The sequence below is a fragment of the Hevea brasiliensis genome, chromosome 17 (genome assembly GCF_030052815.1).
Source record: "Hevea brasiliensis isolate MT/VB/25A 57/8 chromosome 17, ASM3005281v1, whole genome shotgun sequence".
In the NCBI taxonomy this organism is placed as follows: Eukaryota; Viridiplantae; Streptophyta; class Magnoliopsida; order Malpighiales; family Euphorbiaceae; genus Hevea; species Hevea brasiliensis.
Window position 1 is genome coordinate 17,201,100 of NC_079509.1, and position 21,305 is coordinate 17,222,404.

Genomic DNA, 21,305 nt, shown 5'->3' on the forward strand with positions numbered 1-21,305 from the left:
TATAAGATACCTCAAAAAACAGACAAACATGTGATGGTTTTGAGGTTTGGTGGATATATATATATATATTAACAATATTTTTTTTTTTAAATAAAAAGAGAGAACGAACATAACGACTCTGAAATACCATTATTTTTAATGTTATTTTACTTATTTCATGTGAAATTTTGCTCTTCTTTTAGAACTAAGGCTACTACGGTGATGCTTATCATTATTGGTCTCTTATCTCCATTTAGCTTTGGATAGAATTTATTGCCTAATTGGAATTGCATTCCCAAATATCTCGACTCGTAGACAGTACCTTTATAATGCAATAGTATTTTGGGGAATAGGTTTTGATAATGATTCTTTCGTAGGTTTACCTATGAAAACCTTGTTATGATTTTTCCTTATTCTCTAAAAGATAAGGTTTAGTGGACTTTTTGTGATATTGCCTACGACGAACCGCTCACATCATCACGAAATATTTTAAGTTGATATTTTTTATCGAAGGTGCACACGTATACACACGGATCCAGATAAATGACACGTTCTTTTGTAAAACTATAATAATTTTATTAAGGCACATTAATTCTTATTAGTCCACACGCATATCCATCCACGATTGATGTAGGATCCCGAAAGACCACGCTAACAGATGGGTATGTCTGCAGTGTTTTTATCACAGATACAAGCACATTTTCTCACCCCTTAGCGTTTTACTTTTTCATATGAGGTAGACACACACAGTACTCTGAGTTGATCACTTGATAAGCGCTATGTAACACACACTGAACAGTTAACAAATCCCAGACAGTCTCATCCCTTGAATTATTGTCTCAATTTGGTAGAAATATACTTCACATCCTTTGAATTTTTGTCTCAATTTGGTAGAAATATACTTTAAGATCATTACTTAAAAGAAAAACTTGTAATATACACCGAATATGTAGAGAAAATAGCTTCTCTATTTAGATATTGTTCCCATGAAACTCACATGCAATTAATTCGAGAGGCAACAAACACAATGAATGAGCCTTTTCCATTTAAAGATAGTGCTTCCATGAAGCTCACATGTAATTAATTTGAGGCAACACTTATATAATTGGGTGATATACTCAAACTTCATTATATTATTTCAGAACAAAATAAATTCGAGTGTCAAATAGATGAAGTAGAAAATATAATATATATATATATATATATTTTGTGGGTAAAGAAGTAGTTTGGATTTGGGATTTTTTTTTTTTTTTTTCTTTTAGTAGGGGATTGAGAAGGTGAAGATTCTAACATATATTTACTAAGTGCATAATGTGTTTTTCACCATTAAATCAAGTCAGGCTATATTTGGATTTGAGAATTTGTTAAAAGTTAGTATAAATAGATAAATTTTGGCGATGGGGGTGTTTAGAGACAATGAGAATGTGAACAAAAGCCATAGCTACATAGCACATCACCTTGTCCAATAGCCAACAACCCAATTCCTCCAAAAAATGAAAGGTGAAAAAAGATCGTGAGGGTCCTAAAAGGGGAGAAATTTAAACCCATTGTTGGAAACTTATGGCAAATCGAAATGATTCAATGGTTGAAAAATATGGTGAATGAGATCATGTAAAACAAAACAAGGTAATAGTGATGCGTTGAATTTTAAGATTCCACACCTAGCTATTTGATGAACAGATAATTGAAACATATCATATTGTTTGAATGTCCCATTACTCTAAATCATTTGACATTGGTCAACAGTAAAAAGCCACTTTATTGACTTCATTTTCAATTCCCACCAACCAATTATAATTAGTCCATGCTAATCTGTAAATGTTGTTGTCAAAATTCAGTTTCAATTTAAATTAAAATCATATTAATTAATTGATTTCTGCTATTATTAGGGTTGAATAATCAGAATGTTAATGATATTATTACTAGGTATAATCTTTTTTAATGAATCAATATAACTTTAACATGTTTTGATTAAATAACAATTTTTTTTATAATACATCATTAATTAAATCATTAATTAGTTTGGAGGTAAAATGTCTGAGATGGAGGATTTTGTTTTATTTTTCTTTTTAGAGAACTTATCCATGCAAGAACATAGCAAACAACGTGTTTGGCACATGGTTTTGAAAAAGTAAAATAAAAATGCTTTTCTTGTCAGTGACTTTACAAAAGCCTTCACTAGCAATTGTTGAGACGTCTTTCACAAACACATTATCGGATATCCAACACAAAAGATTAATTAAAACCAAGCAAATGGAGAAAATAAACCCTTTTCATTTGTTGATTTCCCTGTTTTGTCTTTTCAGATAAAGGCTAGGTGTTTCAACTCTCAACAATTATCACAATTGTTTAGTAACTTCATTGATCAACCCATTTAAAGTTTCAAATTCCACTATCTCTATCCATTTTCCATTTCAAATTTAAATCTTAGTTGATACCAATTTTTTTCTTTTCTTTTTTTTTTCTTTTTTTTTTTTTTTAAGGAAAAGGCGGTGATTTATCACAGTTTCTTGTATCTGCCCAGTTATACTTCTCAACTCGAAGAAAATTCAAGTTCCCGGTCACAAGTGACAAACAAGGGATTTATGCTAAAAATGGATTCACAATTTCGCAATAACCCAATGAGGATCAGGATAGGCTTATCAGAGAAAAACTGAAGATTGTGCAGGGGCATTCATTTGCATGCTGAAGTGACCATAGCTTCTGGAAATCTAGAAATAATACCCATGGAATCAGCTCTGTGCTTTCTCTTTCACTGCCTCAGCAATCATAGATGATGAAATTGATGTAGTAATAGGGTGGCATTGCAAATTCCTATATTGGATCGGCAGCTCAATGGTAGAGTGTCTCATTCGATAAATAGTCAAACAGTTGAACCTCATCATCGTTCCCCTTCCCTTTAAACATTTCCGAAGTAAAAAAAAAGTATATTAAAAAAAAAAGAAATAGATACACATAGAACTTGTAGAGCAGCCGTTCAAATTTTAAATGGTGGGCTCTCTTGCAGGTTTTAAAGAGCCCACGCTCAACTCTTCTGCAGTCCTAACTTTTAAGCTGACTGATTTAGGACTGTAAACTAATCAAAAGCTTCAAACTAGCAAAGTTTAGTTTACTTGCAGTCGTAGGCTCAAAACCTAACAACAATAACATGACTCAACAGGAGGAGGAGAGTAATAACTAGAAAGGATAAGTTCAAATGAAAGGAGGATGCATTGCTGAATGTGTCAGTTCAATTTTTTTGCTGTGCAATGCAAACATGCTGCCATGACAAATATAGCGCAACACTGCCAGTATTAATCAAACCATCCATCTTATTTGAAAAGTTGACAATAATAAGTAATCAAAGGGCTAATACTAAATAGAAACAGCCAACCTAATTTCACTAAGCTAATGAAGAACAATCAACTCAACCAATTAACACAGCTCCAACTCTTTGTTAGAAAAAGAACTAGCTTGACCACATTCTTGAAAGCAAAGAAATGCCCACACACAAAACCTAACCATCACTCCCCTCATGGAAAGATGAAAAAACTACAAATAAAACCACTGTTGCAAAGACAACTATTCATGCCCCTTAATTACACTACCTCCATCTTTGCAACCTCCCTACAAACCAATTACTAGAAAAAGCTATACAAACTAATGGCTTGTATGTGAAGAACAAGAGTGAAGCAATACTGACTATTAGGGGATGGCCCTCCTGGAAGATCTGTGGTCCCAGTGTGTGCCCCACCAACTAGCTTTATATCAAGACTTGCTATCCGACAAAGCAATATCATTTTTATCAGAGTTAAGATTGATATTGGATTGTGATTTGTCACTTGGTGAATCTTCTTTCTCTTGTTGATTCCCATTCTTCTTGGAATTGAGAAACCGACCCCCCAATCCTCTAGCTCTTCTCAATGCATGTAGATGTCGAGATTCATGCAAGTATGACTGCAAGATTAGTATGAATTGTGAGTCATGAAAGGTCCAACACAAAATGAACTTGGAATGCAGAAGTCTATTCAACATGCAAAGTAAACAAATTTGAAGTTTTCCAGATTGATTGTAAACTAGCAAAATCATATAACAGATCATTCAGGGTAATTCAAGGAACACACTTAATTATTACTGACATAATAAGAAATTTAACATGGAAAATTTATCAACCTCAAGCTTTGATAAGGTGGATAACGATGTAGCGGAATTCATATGGTAGTGGAACAGCATTACACTATTCATATTACTATGGTATTTTAGTGTTTTTTGTTTATTGAGATGGTATGCATTATAATGGATTCTGGGTCTAAATCAAGTCTATTTACATTTTCAATGCTAATAAATATCTTAATTAATCTAATAGCCAAATAGATCTTTGTTCAAGTATCAAAAATCTGGAGCCCAAAAAGTTCAAAGTTGTATGAATAGTTAAATTCCTATACTTGTAACGCTTTTGCCTTTTTCCTGGTAATTACGCTTCTTTTGGAGTTGTGATGCAATTGTAACCATGGAAATTGTGAAGCTTTCTTCATAGGAGTGAGTCCTAAAGCCTACTAATATGAGGCTAGCTGTCCACTAACATCAATCGATCAAGTTTTTCCACTTGACATTCCACAGCACCAACATTCAGATAATGCTTGGAAATTATTCCGGTGGCCTAGACAAGCTTAACTTTGAAAAGTTCAAGCAAGAAAGGACAAACATATTCTAATAGAATGAGGATGCACCAGAATTAATAAGAGATAAAGCAGAGATAGACAAGCCCCTTACCAATCCGCTAAACCAAACATAACATCAAAAATGAGCAGCAGATATTTGCTCTCGAAAGGTCAAAATGTACCTTCCGAGATTTGATGACCTTGTTTTCTGATTCAGCTTTTGCACGGGATTGTCGACGTCTTAAGATGCCATGATATTGTTTGGCATTGACAAATACAGGTTCCTCAACTGCCTCTGATGGCAAAGGAACTCCAGCTTGCTGAATTCCCATTAACTGAAGATGGACCTGAAGCCAGTAGTTATTAAATAATTGTAAGATAAATGTCTGTAAGAGTTTACCAGTTTCACAAAGAACCAAGGTTCATGCATGTGTCATAAAAAAGAATAAATTACCATTGGTTGTCCACCATAGGGCTGTGGAGGATATGGCTGAGCATCATAGGGAGCAAAAATGCTTCTATAGTATGGATCCGAGTATGGGTAAGCTGCTGCTGCCGCCTTCAATTCCACCAGCCACGCATGGAAGTTAGTATGTGAAAGTGCCCAACTATTATGTGGTAAGAACAAATATAGAATTAAAATTTTTAATCTAGTTGCAGGAGAATTTCACCATCCAAAGGAAGGTAACCTTCAACATGAAGATTATAGAAGCCAATGAAGGATGGCACTGGGTCTCCCCATTAGGTGGGTGAGACGGGATGGGGAATGGCTGCCTGCCCTCACTGCGCCCCATTGCCAAAAGCAAAGGGACAGATCAAAACACTGCTGACTGCCCTCAAAATCAAGCGTGTAGTCCATGTGTCAAGTGAGCTATTATGTTCATGCTGGTTTGTTACATCCATGTACTTGTTTATTATTAGCAAAACAACAGGGAAATGTAACTCAGAAGGCACAAAACATCTATAAGACCAAAGACCATTAAATTATTTTCACCATAGTCATATATGAAAGTCTAAAGCTCCCCTTAAAACAAAGACTTCAGTTTGGCAAGCAATACGTAATAACATTAATAGTAATAAGCTACAAGAGTGGAGACCTGATGAGGCATTCCCATGTTTTTATAGTGGAGAGATCATGCATATCCATTCTTGTATTGTTATGTTTCATTAAGTATCTGAAGAAAAAACTTTCGCCATTTCTAGTGAAAAGTGGGTTTGCCCACTTTAAGAATTATAGTTGTTTCATTTGAAGGGTTACAAGACGAAGGAGGGAAAGGATTGTCTGGATAGCGTGAAATTTGGGTGTTTTGAAGAGTTTGTTTGGAGCATAATGCAAGAGTTTTCAGGAACATCTTTGCTATGCTATTACTTAGAGTTGAAAAAGGCATCCATGTTGTCTATCTGGTGTTCAGCATTTAGTTTTTTTAATAGGGATCTCTCCAGTAGATAATTAGATATATTGCAAGGTTGGAAAGTCCCTTTGTTTTGATAATAAACTTATGTTTTCGCTCTTAGCTTTTTCTTAGGAGGAAGTCTTTCCTCCTTGTACTCTATTTCCTCTCTAGCACTATTTATACAAACATTATTTTATCAAAAAAATATTTGAGCATAATCAAATTTGGAACTTTCTGGAACAACTGATAAAGTTTATTTCTTTATTCTCCAGAATTTTAATCTCTTGTACTAAGATCCATAAACCATATAATTCTTCCCTTAACGATCCTCTGAACAAACATCTTTGTAGAGGTTGTTGTATGCTGAAAGATGGTATTTCATTTGACTTGAATCCCACAGAAAAAGAGATGAGCCTAAAAAATTACCAAGCTTATTTATCTAATTTCTGGTTTTCTTCCTACAAATGGACATAGAAGTTGCACCAAAGCTCCAGAAATACACTAACATCCAAACAACTTTATTCGAGCAACTAGTGGTCCGACATCTTTTTGAAGATGTAGCTCTAAACCAGGTAGAAATCAGAATGAAAGGAAAATTATTTATATAGTAAATCTCAAATAGTTTGAATTTAATGTACAGTTGAGTTTGGTTGAGTGAATTTGTTATGAAAAGTCAATCACTATATTATTTCTTTGTATATTCTGTATTCCTATTTAGGATTTCTTATTTAGGATTTCTTCCTAATTAGTAGAACACAATTATAGGAATCAATTGTATATATATACCCATGTACAGATTAATTGAAATTAAGGAGAATCATCTCTTTCTACATGGTATCAGAGCAGGTCATCTATCTAGGGTGACTATTTGTTCTCACCACCCAGCTCAGGAGAGACCTTGGCCGCCGACCGGCCGTTTCGACTCCGATCAACATCGCCGGCGTCGCCTCAACCCCCTCATTCCACCACTGTGTGCTGTTGCCTGATCCAGTATACCATTAAAGGACTTCTGAGGTTTGGCTCTCAGATCCTATTTTGGTATTTGCTTGATTTGTGATTTTGGGTTATTTTGCTGCTGTAAGCACTTTGGATTAGCGTTTCGGTTAGTTTTCTTTGTCTCAACAAATGGCAGACAATAAGAATGTTATTTCTGATGTGATTCCGGTGATGACTAAGATCACGGAACACAAACTTAATGGTTCGAATTACCTGGAGTGGAGTAAGACTGTTAGGGTCTATTTGCGTAGCATTGATAAGGATGATCACCTTACTAAAGATCCACCTACGGATGATACATAACAAACTTGGCTAAGGGAGGATGCTCGGTTGTTTTTGCAGCTTCGAAACTCAATTCACAGCGAGGTAATTAGTTTAATTAATCACTGTAAATTTGTTAAGGAAATGATGAATTACTTAGATTTTCTGTATTCTGATAAAGGGAATATCTCCCGTATTTATGATGTTTGTAAGGCATTCTACTATGCTGAGAAAGAGAATAAGTCTCTCACGGCTTATTTTATGGATTTTAAACGGGTATATAAGGAACTTAATGTATTGTTGCCTTTTAATCCTGATGTTAAAGTTCAGCAAGCCCAACGGGAGCAACTGGCTGTTATGAGTTTTCTTGCAGGCCTTCCTTCAGAGTATGAGATTGCTAAATCTCAGATTCTCTCCAGTTCTGAGATTTTCTCTTTGCATGAAACGTTCACACGGGTCCTTCGTACAGAGAGTACCCAATCTTCACAGCCTGCCAGTAGTGCTCTTATTAGCCGTAATCCAAATGGACAACAAGGTAATAGAAGAGGAAGTTGAGGAGGAATTACAGGCAACAGAAGTAATCAACGTAATGGAGAGGCTAGTCCTAATCAGGACTCAAGAGGAGTCATTTATTATTATTGCCATGAGCCTGGCCATACAAAATATAATTATCTGCAACTTTAGATGAAAAATCAACGATCACAGATGACAAATATGGCAGCAGAGGATTCTACAGTATCTTCCTTTGAGAAAACTATTTTGGTATCTGCAGAGGATTTTGCACAGTTTTCTCAGTATCAGGCATCTCTAAAGCCGACCAGTTCCCCTGTCACTACGATCGCTGAGTCAGGTAAATCCACTACATGCCTTGTGTCTTCCTCATCCAAATGGGTTATTGATTCTGGTGCGACAGATCACATGACAAGTAATTCTAGTCTTCTATCTGCTTTTCAGTTTAATCTCACTTCCTCTACTGTTACTTTAGCTGATGGTTCTACTTCTTGTGTCATGGGTTCTGAAACTGCGAATCCGACTTCGTCAATTTCTTTGTCATCTATTTTGTGTCTACCAAAATTCTCTTTTAATCTACTTTCTGTTAGTAAACTTGCTCGTACCTTAAATTGCTCTGTTTCCTTTTTTCCTGACCAGTGTTTGTTTCAGGATCTTACGACGAAGCAGATTATTGGTAGAGGACGTGAGTTAGGTGGTCTCTACATTCTGAAAAATCATGTACCGCGGTCGCTTGTTTGCTCCAGTACCTTAACACCTCTTGAAGCTCATTGTAGATTGGGTCATCCTACTTTGTCTACCATGAAAAAGCTATGTCCTCAGTTTCAGTCTTTATCAGTACTAGAATGTGAATCGTGTCAGTTTGCAAAACATCATCGTTTGCCTTCTGTGTCTAGAGTCAATAAACGGGCTTCATCCCCTTTTGAGTTAGTTCATTCTGATGTTTGGGGTTCTTGTTCTGTTACTTCTAAAACTGAATTTCGTTATTTTGTTACTTTTGTTGATGATTATTCTCGTGTTACCTGGTTATATTTAATGAAGAATCGTTCTAATTGTTTTCTATCTTTTGTGCCTTGTGTAATGAAATCAAAACTCAATTTAATATTTAAGTGCGTATATTAAGAAGTGACAATGCCAAAGAATACTTTTCAGCACAATTTCAGTCTTATATGACACAAAATGGCATTCTTCATCAATCTTCCTGTATGGATACCCCATCCCAAAATGGCGTGGCCGAAAGAAAAAATCGGCATCTTCTTCAGGTAACTCGTGCTCTTCTTTTTCAAATGAAAATTCCTAAACACTTTTGGGCGGATGCAGTTTCTACAGCATGTTTTTTTATCAATCGTATATCGTCTTCTGTCTTTAATGGGGATATTCCTTATATTGCTTTGTTTCCTACAAAATCTTTGTTCCCTGTTGAACCCCGTATTTTTTGTTGTACCTGTTTTGTGCGTGATGTTCGTCCACAGGTTACTAAATTGGATCCAAAGTCTCTCAAATGTGTCTTCCTTGAGTACTCTCGGCTGCAAAAAGGGTATCGCTGTTTCTCTCCTATTCTTAATCGTTATCTTGTTTTTGCAGATGTCACATTTTTTTAGTCCACTTCATTTTTTCTTCAATCATCTGTGAATGAGAGTCAGGGGGAGGAGGATGATCTCTTAATATATACTGTCCAACCAACATCTAGTCCTCTCCAACAGCCTGTTCCTTCTGTCTCTAGACCTACTCGACCTCCCGTTGTTCATGTTTATTCCAGGAGATTGGAGATTCCTGACTCAGATCCTCCACCAGCTACTTCGTTAGGAGATCCTGTACCTCATACTGATTATGATTCTGATCTAGACTTACCCATTACTCTTCGTAAAGATAAATGTTCATGTACTTACCCTATCTCTTCTTTTGTTTCTTATAATCAATTGTCTTCTTGTTCTCGATGTTTTGTTACTTCTTTAAACTCTGTTCCTATCCCTAATACTGTTGGTGAGGCACTGTCTCATCCTGGCTGGTGTGCTGCTATGAAAGAGGAAATGAAGGCTTTAGATACTAATGGTACATGAGAACTGTTGCCTTTGCCCACTGGTAAGAAAGCTATTAGTTGCAAATGGGTATTTACAGTAAAGGTAAATCCCGATGGTTCTGTGGCTAGGTTAAAAGCACGCCTCGTAGCAAAAGGATATGCTCAGACATATGGGGTTGATTACTCTGACACTTTTTCTCCTGTAGCTAAACTTACTTTTGTTCGCTTGTTTATCTCTTTAGCAGCTACATATGATTGGCCCCTGCACCAATTGAATATCAAGAATGCTTTCCTTCATGGTGATCTTCAAGAGGAAGTGTATATGGAGCAACCACCTGGGTTTGTTGCTCAGGGGGAGTTGGGTAACGTTTGTAGGCTTCGGAAATCTCTTTATGGCTTGAAACAAAGTCCTAGGGCCTGGTTTTGGAGATTCAGTGAAGCAGTACAGGAATTTGGTATGCAAAAGAGCAAGTGTGATCACTCAGTATTTTATAGGCAATCTGAGGCTGGTCTAATTCTCCTGGTAGTCTATGTGAATGACATTATCATCACTGAAAGTGACTCTGCAAGTATTTCATCTCTTAAAACCTTCCTCCAAACCCAGTTTCGAACCAAAGACTTGGGATTGTTAAAGTATTTCTTGGGTATTGAAGTTATGAGAAGTAAGAAGGGTATTTTCTTGTCTCAAAGAAAATATGTCCTCGATTTATTGACAGAGACAGGAAAATTAGGTGCTAAGCCTTGTAGTGCACAAATAGCTCCAAATTTATAACTGTTAGCAGGGGATAGTGAGTTGTTTGAAGATCCAGAGAGATACAGGAGATTGGTAGGAAAATTGAACTACCTTACAGTTACTCGTCCTGACATTGCTTATGCCGTTAGTGTGGTAAGTCAGTTTATGTATTCCCCAACTGTTGCCTATTGAGAAGCCTTGGGACAAATCTTGTGTTATCTGAAGAGCGCTCCAAAAAGAGGTTTGTTATATGGTAATCATGGCATTTGAATGTTGAATATTTTTCAGATGCTGACTGGGCTGGATCTAAAATTGATAGGAGGTCAACTACTGGATATTGCGTTTTTGTTGGAGGAAATTTAGTGTCTTGGAGAAGCAAGAAGCAGAGTGTAGTTTCTCGATCTAGTGCTAAATCCGAATACAGAGCCATGGCACAATCAGTATGTGAGGTAATGTGGATACTTCAATTACTAGATGAGACAGGTTTTAAGACCTCTCTGCCTGCGAAATTGTGGTGTGATAATCAAGCTGCTCTCCATATTGCTTCTAATCCAGTGTTTCATGAGTAGACCAAACATATTGAGATTGATTGTCACTTTGTTCGTGAAAAGATTCAACAACAGATCATCTCAACAGGACACATCAAAACTAAAGAGCAGTTAGGAGATATTTTCACAAAAGCTCAGAATGGAGTTAGGATTGACTACATTTGTAACAAGTTGGGCATGATTAACATCTATGCTCCAACTTGAGGGGGAGTGTTATGGAAAGTCAATCACTGTATTATTTCTTTGTATATTCTGTATTCTATATTCCTATTTAGTATTTCTTATTTAGGATTTCTTCCTAATTAGTAGAACACAGTTATAGGAATCAATTGTATATATATATACCCATGTACAGATTAATTGAAATTAAGTAGAATCATCTCTTTCTACAGAATTCACTAAAAAAATGTTATATGGTAAATGATAATGAATGACTAAAGATAAGTTGAGGGGGCAAACATAGGCAATAAAGAAGCATGATTATTCATAATTTTTCTTGAACAGGGCTCAATACCATCCAATATGAGCAGCATAATCACTACTGATAACATTCAGACTATAGAAGGCAATTTAGCATTTCAATTTTCAACAAGCATCACTGCCTCCACAACCAAGGCAACAAGTAAAACTACTATTCTGTTACTGTCATCAGCACAGGTATCAATACTTTGACATTCAGAAACCGGTGCGAATTGAAGGGACAGCTACTAAGAGAAAAGTACACCTTACAAACAAAAACTGTTATAACCTTTTCTAAACACAAATATGTGCTCATAGACTACTCGTACCCACAGTTGTAGTTACTCTGACTTCTCACTTTACCCAAAAGTGCCACATCAGATGGGATACTTGTACAGGGGTAGGACAATTCAGCACTTAAAATTTAGGAGAAAACCTATGAAGATTTTGGAAAATTGGAGTGTCTAACCCCAGCATGTACTTGCAACAGATACTTGTACTCCAGTTCATGCACATAGGACCTAATTACCTAAAGTTAAAAAAAATGATGGACCTCATGTTAAATAAGGGTGACAAAATAAAGAGACATAGTACATACTACAGAAAGCAATTCAAACTGTCAAGTGGCAAACTCATTTTCAAAATTTAAAAGTAAATTCAATTAATCACAAATAGATGCATAGCTATATGCACAATAACATATGAAAGAATTGCTTTAATCATCTGGCTGGCACTAGCATCTACAGCTAGAATTCTTTTGCATACCAGGTTAACCCAGTCAAAGTATTGTATCATTAAATTGATTGCTGGTGTAGACTTGATCATAATAAGAATAAATTGTCTTGAAAATTTAAGTTATTATTTTCAAGCTGTTTAGGAAAACATATAAGAAACCAACAAATCAATATGTATAAAAACAAAGATGAAATAACAGAGTATTCTTTCACATACACCCACGGACACAAAACAATAATCAAAATAGTTTGTCCAGGATATATATATACCATTGCGTGCCCTGAACCAAGTTGCAGACTTGTTGCATACTGAATATTTGTGTTCGACATCCCAGGGTGCACCAGTGCAGCTGCAGGAGATGAAGACAGAATCTGAGATTCTGAGTGTTTCTGCTGCTCATTCGTCTCACTATTATCTGGACAACAGTCTTCATAAGTATCATATTGTTAAGGACGAAAAGTATGATGGACACCATACACAGTGACAAATAAATTAAGTTGCCTAATAGAGACTGTCAAATCATCTAGTAAGTGCAAGATCTTCCTAGGTGAAAATTAATTTAAGCTACCCAATAGAGACCATCAAATCATCTGGTAAGTGCAAGATCCTCCTAGGTGAGGATTAAATTAAGCTGCCTTATAGAGACCAGCAAATTATCTAGTGAGTACAAGATCCTCCTAGGTGGCCTGTCCAACCACAAGAAGAGCTAATCACAAAGAACGAAAATATGCATAGGGTCAACCTCATTGAGAACCACAAAGTAAGCAATTAATGATATTTCAGATATGTCACAGTCAAAACTCAAGTTCAGCTTTCTAATATAAGCATCAAGATTTTATCCAAAAATGAAAAGGGTCAATCACACTAAAATGCTTTTATGAAATATCAAATCACCAGAAAATTCCCATTACCAAATATCTCAACTGTTGATTTCTTGATTATTACAACAAAATTCCCTCCACTTCGGAATCTACTTTCCTCCCAAATTTAGTGGGCGTCTCACACTCTCATTTTTATTTAAATTGCAAAAACTGAAGAATTCCTACACATGAATGTAATTGCACCAAGATTCTGTTCTCATAAGAGCGTGGCTCTAGCTTAGGCAAGTAATTCCATGAGAACAAAAAATTGAAACAGATCTTTTTCCAAATAAAATCATTATAATATTACATAAAAACAAGTTAAGTTCCAATTCATCATCACAAAGGAAAACAAATGCATGCACACTCTCTAATACAGTTACCATTAAAACACTTATTTGATCAACAGTTACAACCAAAAAAAAAATACCTGAAAGATCATGCATGGAAGAAGTCATGAGGCTATTATGCACACAGAATCCCCAGTATCAGATCTGGCAGGGCAATTAAAATAATCAGGTCAATTTGACACCATAGAATTCAATGAGATGCTAGTCAAATGATACCCAAGCATACCAAAGCTACAAAAATATTTCAATGATTCATGAGAATTGAAAAAGCTTTATGCATGTGTGACAATCCTGAATCTAAAATTAACAATACTGGAAGAAGCTGAAATCCAGAACCATAAAACAAAACAATGGAAAGAACAAAGGGAAGGAGGAGGAAGAGGAAGAGAATTCCCTTCACATTGCTTACCAAAAAGTAAAAAGAAAAAAAAAAACATGCATTGGAATGAACAAGTCAGCATCAAATTACAGTACATCCATAACTAGCCATTGCCTATGCTTCAACTTTCAAATACTCCATGTGTGATCTCTTTTTTTTTTTTCAAGCTTAAACAAGAATATAACATCACTTCTATTTATTAAGATAAATAAACTTGGCCAAATATTTTTTTAGAATTAACTGCACACTCACTAATCTGCATTAAAACAATTTTCCTAAATACATGTAGATTCACAATATGTAAATGGAGTGGCCTCCTAAAATTTCATTTGCTATTGTGCAGCTTAATATTCAACTAAGAAACTAAATGAATTGATACAATAGATATAATTTTTTTTCCCATGCCTATGGTACCTTTGCAATTTTGCAATCATGGCAGCCCTGAGAAACTTCTTCATTTTCAATAATGAAGATTCATCATTTAAAGAACAAAAAAGAGGAGCCTTTTCTGAACTCACATTTTTCTATCAGTCAAAACTTCTTTGTGCAAATGTGTGATGCATGAATGATTTAGTCACAAACATCAACAATAAGTAGGCAATTTATGCTCGACATGTGAATATTTGCCTCTACCCAACCTAAATTGGATGGGTTTTTCATGCCCTGTCAAGAGGCAAGAGCAAGGGCCAGTATTTCAACTCACGCATGTTCTGTTCAAGTTAGAATCAAGTATTAGCATAGCCCAAACTTGACTCATATTTCAGAAAATACATATAGAATTTTTAAAACTTATATTTTTTTTTTCAATTCCCAAGTATAACATACCTCTCCCCTGTGGACATTTATATTTTAAACAAGTCCAGAAGGATTTTCTATTCTTAATTTTATGCATGTTGATAATTTTGTTAAATAGATTTGGTTATATGTGCATTCTAAAGTTATATATATATAGTTCTTAATTTGTTAGAATCTGCGTGCATAATTGGAAAGAGACACAGAATAGTTTTGAGTGGCTAGACAGTTCATTTGTTTGTTCTTTTTTTTTTTTTTTCCTACCTGCCTTGTTCCACCCAAGGGTGGGCACGCTTCAGGTATGAGTGGGTCATTTCTAGCTGCAAAAAGGAGTAAGCAATGATATATCCACGCTATATCTAACCCTCTTACACAGCTTTGAAAAAAAATTAAAGGTCATTGAGCCTACTTTTAACTTCAATTAGTAGTTTAACATAAAACATCACTAGACATGGATTATATGCTTTCCAAATATTTTTATGTCAGTAACTAAATATTCCAGCATGCATTATAAACAAATGCCTATTCCACTCACAAGGTATCCTCCCTCCAGAATTCTGCACCTTCTGCATATGGTATATTCTGCAGTCTGCACTACTGATAAACAATGCTTAAATTAAGCTAATCAATGACTTCAATCCCCTTGGGATATGAGTGAATCAAGCGCTAATCAAATAGTGATAAAATCATAAATAAGCAATCAATAAAATAAAATACTATTAAAATAAACAATCATGCAACTAGAGATAAATTAAAGGTTATTCTACGATTTCTTCGTAAACCATTTTGAAATTGCAAAGATGAGAAGGCACACATAAAAAAATGACTATGAAAATAGAGAGGAAAAAAGAGCCCACTAACTATTCGGTTAATTCTAAAGATGAGCCACAACAACAAGGACAACAATATGGTTAAAAAATATATTGAGATACCAAGCGAGAAATGATCTTTCAATCAGCAAATCATCTTGTTTAAATTAGTAGTGCTCCACCCCTATTCTATTCACTATGTCACATATCAAATTCTACCTTTTCTACAAAATATATAGGCAAACAAGAGACTAGGCCTGTTTACTTTCCATTTTCTAAGAAAAATAAAGTTTTCAATTTCCATGGAAAACACGTTCACCTTTCAATAATAAAAAAATTTCTAATTCTAAAATATATATATATATATATATATATCTTTCATGATTAAAAAAAAAATTATAAAATAAATTTAGAAAGTTATTTTACTTTTTAAAAACTTTTAATATGTTATTCATTTATTTTATACTAATATGATTACTTTTTATCAACTCAACTCTACTCAACTCAACTCAACTAAGACTTTATCCCAAAAATTTAGGGTCGACTACATTGATTCGCTTTCTCCACTCTAAACGATTTTAAGTTAAATACTCAGAAATTTGTAATGCTTCTAGGTCATGTTGTACTACTCTCCTCCAACTCAATTTAGGTCTACCCTTTTTTTTCTTTCTATCCTCTAACCTAATGATTATTTTTTATCATTGTAAATAAATATTTTCTTAAATAATTATTCAATTTTAGTTATGTAAAAGTTATAGTATAATTTTAATTATAGACAAGTCATTGTTTTCCAAATGTAAAACAGGATTTGTTATTTTAAAAAAATATTGGAAAACAACTTAAAATTGTTTTCTAAATCTTAATTAAATTTTGGAAAACTGAAAAACTAGTTTTTTAGTTCTGCACTTGAAAAACTAGCACATATGAACACGAACCTTTGTTTTCTAGTTTTCTTTTAAAATTTTTCTAGGAAACAATTTCAGTTTTCCACAAGTGAACAAGCCCTAAGTTAACCGTCTTCACTTCTTATGACAATAGCAACAAAAAAATTAAAAAAAAAAAGGCCTTTTTTGGGGGAAAGGGAAAGAAAAAAGCATCTTATGTTGCATGGTGGCTTTGATTTAGGTACTACCAAAACTTAAATTTGGACATGGATTAACATTATTTTAATTATAGTTCATTTGAAAAAGCAAGAGCAGATATGTCATAGTCAGACCAGCTTTAGAGAGAAACCTATCAACTGGAAGTGTCATAGTTAAAAAAAAAAAAGTTAGATATCTAAGTTTCATCTGCCAAAGCTTCTTCCCACAAAATGTGTGCGCGTACGCGCGTGTGTGTGTGTCAAGGCACATCCTTCTTTTTTTTTTTCTCCATTTTACAATAAAAAAAAAAATTCATGACTAGAATTTTGTGTAATGAGATCTAAGCACGGCACAACGTTTAGTAGGACTGGACTCATTGCATGTGGATCAGCGATACTTTTCGCATTGAAAGAAGGGCAACAACATTGCACAGCATTTTTTTAAAGCATCAAATAATTATAAACCAGTCCCTGGCTAGAAAAGGAGTACATCTTTTCTTCTCATCAGGAGATAATAAGGAAGCAAATGTAATATGCAATTTGGAAGGGATATACCATCATAATACCACAAAAACCTGGAGATAAGAGAAGAAATAAGAAACCTCTAAAAGAAGACATTTTGTTCTACTGTACACGCTATAATTTTGTTTGCACTAATTTCAACCTTGAGGACAAGGTTGACTTCAAATACAATTAGAGTTTAAGAAACATTTTATTCAGAATCCTAAAAACTGAATCAAATTTCATCGTTGATGTCTTTTGTACCACTGAATCCATAACAGGAAGGATAACAGCTACAAAGAATCATAACTTTCAGGCATAACAACAATTAAATTTTGAAATCATTTATAATATGTGGCGTGGAATGTGCAACTGCAAACGTAGTCAAATAACTGAATTAGATCACAAACTTTTTAAGTCAGTTTCACCCAAACTTTATAGATATAATAGATTCATAAACAACCAAAAATCCCAAATCAGTAAATGGCAATAATGAAAATAAATCAATAATGTCAAAGGCTCGAAACAAGCTCAAAACACCAAAATTCACTCACACAAACTGCTCAATAAATTCATGCAGCAACATGATTGTCAATTCAATTAATATACATGCCAAAAAATCCACTTTTAAACTTGACTAACCCCCATTTTGGAACAAATTTTACAAGAATTCAATACAATTCAATTGATCTCTTTTGGGTTAATTTTCATTTTTTTTAACTTAAAAAAAAAATCATTTCAAAAGATCAACTGAAAAAGAAAAGAGCGAATGCTCATGTAGCAATGAGGAACAACAAATCGCAAAACATTTTCAAATCATTTCCAATTCCTCCAATCATCAAGTAATCCACAGAAAACAATTCAACCTAAATCACACACATATCTGTATAGTTGCCGTTGCCGAGGCAATTAAAAGGAGAAAAAGAATCCAAAACTTCCAATGCTTTGAAAACATTTTCTTGGCAATCAAATAGTTAATTCGAACGCACAGAAGCAGCAGCAGCAAAGAAACAGATTTCAAATTAAGATAGATTGGAAAGGAAGTTCTCGATTCCATGCAACAGAAGATATTGAAAAGGAGGGAAAGAGAGGGAAAGCAAAAATTAGGGTTTCGAAAATCGAAACTTACCGACAGAGAAAAGAAAATGAGGTTAGCCTTCGCAGAGAAAGCTTTCGTTATACAACAGTCTGTTTTCAGTCTGGGGAAACGAGAAATTTTACATAAATGGAATCTCCTGAGCTCCCCCTCTACTCCACTGCAACCTCTGCTTTTATTATTATTATTATTATTATTATTATTTTCTAAGGAGTTTTATTTCTAAGGCCAAAAGGTATAAATAAGCACGTGAAAAATACTCAAAAATAGAATTAATTCCTTAAAGGAAATTTGGGCACAAGTGGATCTCAAATTTTTAAAATGAAAATTTTAAGCATCTAAACTAACGAAAATCGTGCAATTAAGACCAATTTTGAGCCACGTGATAAGGTCATTTAACACTGTTAAAAATAGAGTTTCTTCCCCTACAATTTGTATTAATTATATTAATTAATTAGGGACTTTATTAATTATAAATAGAATAACTTATATTAATTAGGGACTTTAATGTTTCATTTTAAAAATTTCAAAGGTTCAATTGCGCTTAAACATTGTTTAAGGGCTTAATTGTATTTCTAAGTATGCTTCAATAAATTATTTGTACTTCTGGTCTATTTCTAATCATTTATTTGTATTTTTTTTAATGGAAATTATAATATCACATTACTAGACTTCTTTCGTAATATGTTATTTATTTAATTAATAGGTTTTTTTTTAATTCAGATCACAATATATTAAATTTTGTAAAGCATATTAATATTAATATATTATACACTATTTTTATATGTATTAAAAAATTTTAAAGAGAGGAGAGTTACAAATTTTGAATTCTTATTTCTTATAAATTTTTCTTATTCTTTATAATAAGTTTTATAAATTAACTAACAATTTAAATATTATATTTAAGAGACTTTTTGAAATTTTAATTTTGCATTTTAGATTTCAAATAGATTATTTTCTTTCTCAAATTTTAGTCGTAAAATTATCAAATTATTAATTCAATAAAACCAAAGACTATATAATGATATTATAAATTAGATTTTTAAAATATTAAGCTAAAAATTTTTTAAATATATAAATGTTATAAAGTACTATCATTATAGTTTGGGTAAATTAATATGATGTATTTGGGTTCTTACATTATTTATAATTTTATCTCTATATTTTATAAAATCAACTATTTAGTCTTTTATATTTGCTTTTATTAACTAATAGGCCCGTCCTTTTTTCTTTTTTTTTTTTTTGTCTATTTTATCATTAGTCAACACTCTAAAATACAATCTAATGAGAAATAATATTTTATAACTATTATTTAACCCTTAACTCTCTTAATATTATGAATGAATTATTATTTAATCCATATATATTACTATTATTTATAGTTTAATACCATTCTTTTTTCTCTCCATCTTCTTTCTTTATCTCTCTATCTATTTGTGTCTCTCTTGCCCTATTTATGCTTTTCTCCATCTAAACACCATATTTTCAAGTCATTGTCTCTCCTTATATGTCACGACCAAATTCTATGCGCCAGATTTACACTAGGACTTGGACTAGTATAAAGCCCCCCGAGACTTATAGTAAGTCTTATTATCCCCAAAACTATAACTAATATCAAAATCAAGGCCCAACATGGTAACAAAAATAAAATGAAATATTATAAATTTATTTTGGGTCAATTCAACTCGATTTCTATTAGGAAACTAAAACTAGGGGAGCTCAGCTCAACCTTCATATCCATCATGTACAAACTATTTAATCTCATAAATTTTTCTATTAATTAATACAATATATACATAAACCAATGTCACAACGGAGCTCTAGTTAATAAACAGATAAATAAATAAAATAGACAAAATAAACTTTTAAACTAAGAAGCACAACTTGCATAGGAAAATACTGGTTAGACTCGAATAAATAAACTCGTTCCTCCTGCAACCTGGAAAAAATATTTAAATAGGAATGAGAGTTTGACTCAGAGAGTTTAGATATTGATCATAATTACAACTTATATAACTATCTAAAACTAGTGCAAACCTATCATGAAATGCACATCTATCACATATAACAATAATTGATCCAATATTTGCACGATAAGTTAATTTAGAACTACTCACGCACTAAGTGCATCACATCAATACATGTATGAGAACTGATCCCTTATACAGCTCTCTTAATCTAATACTTGCCAGCGAGATCAACTCAAGCTGGACATTTACTTAATAATCCAAGTTCGGGGGTCAGTGAGATCAATTTAAAGTCGTACTCACCCCGACTTATCCATATATAAGGATTAGGTCCCAAAGAGTCGAGCTCCAGCTACAACTACCCATCCTATCCATATTCATATCCACACCATACCCATGCCAACACACACATAGAGTTCAAAATTATCCTTAGGGCAGCAATCACAAATAATAACAATAATTAAATATGTAGCAACCAAAATTTCCATAATATATTAACTATATAAGTGTATAATTAAATATTTATAAAATATATAAACATACCAGATATATATAATTAATATTGAAATTACAAAAATAATTAATATTTAACTCACAGACTGATCGACCCGATTGCAGCTGGTCTAGCTGGAAGGAGAAGAAAGGCTAGCCGGTACAGATTTTTTAGATAGATACACTGACCTCTATCAAATTTACTGACATAATTAATTAATTAATTAATTAAAATCAAAGAAGTAAGAATAATTTTTTAAGATCTTGCCAAAATTTCGACAGAGTTTCCCCCATAACTAGAACTAACCATCTTGCAAGAAAATGCAACATCAACAATACATAGGGCCTCAGACCCACAATAATAATTATAATGCCTATCTGGGGCCTACAAGGATCATAATTTAGGTCAAATCCTCCAAACTCCAACTCGGATCCCTAATTTTTTTATAGTCCAAATATTTATTTTTAGCCCTTTAAAAATTATAAAAATATTATTAGAGGTCCTCACATCGTCCTTATATTAATTAAAGTCATTTTACTAAAATTTTCTAAGTCAGGAATATCTTACAGATTTAATCGGTTAGTTTAAATAAATGACAAACTATACAATTTAAGTTAGGGACTTCATTTACAAATTCTGATGCCTGGAACGCGTCTGGAACGTTTGAAAATGTTAAGAATGACTGTAAACATGACCTCTTTC

General features: G+C 33.5%; 1 protein-coding gene across 1 annotated transcript; it reads right to left on the bottom strand.

The window, feature by feature from the left end:
- Positions 1–3,272: 3,272 nt before the first annotated feature.
- Positions 3,273–18,299, bottom strand: LOC110638735 (nuclear transcription factor Y subunit A-7). The gene is given in 9 exon segments (XM_021789405.2): positions 3,273–3,915; positions 4,802–4,966; positions 5,074–5,178; positions 12,545–12,690; positions 13,566–13,593; positions 13,596–13,629; positions 14,921–14,976; positions 15,192–15,322; positions 18,177–18,299. Coding segments are annotated over 7 exon segments (717 nt in total). The 5' UTR covers positions 14,971–14,976; positions 15,192–15,322; positions 18,177–18,299; the 3' UTR covers positions 3,273–3,726.
- Positions 18,300–21,305: the final 3,006 nt, after the last annotated feature.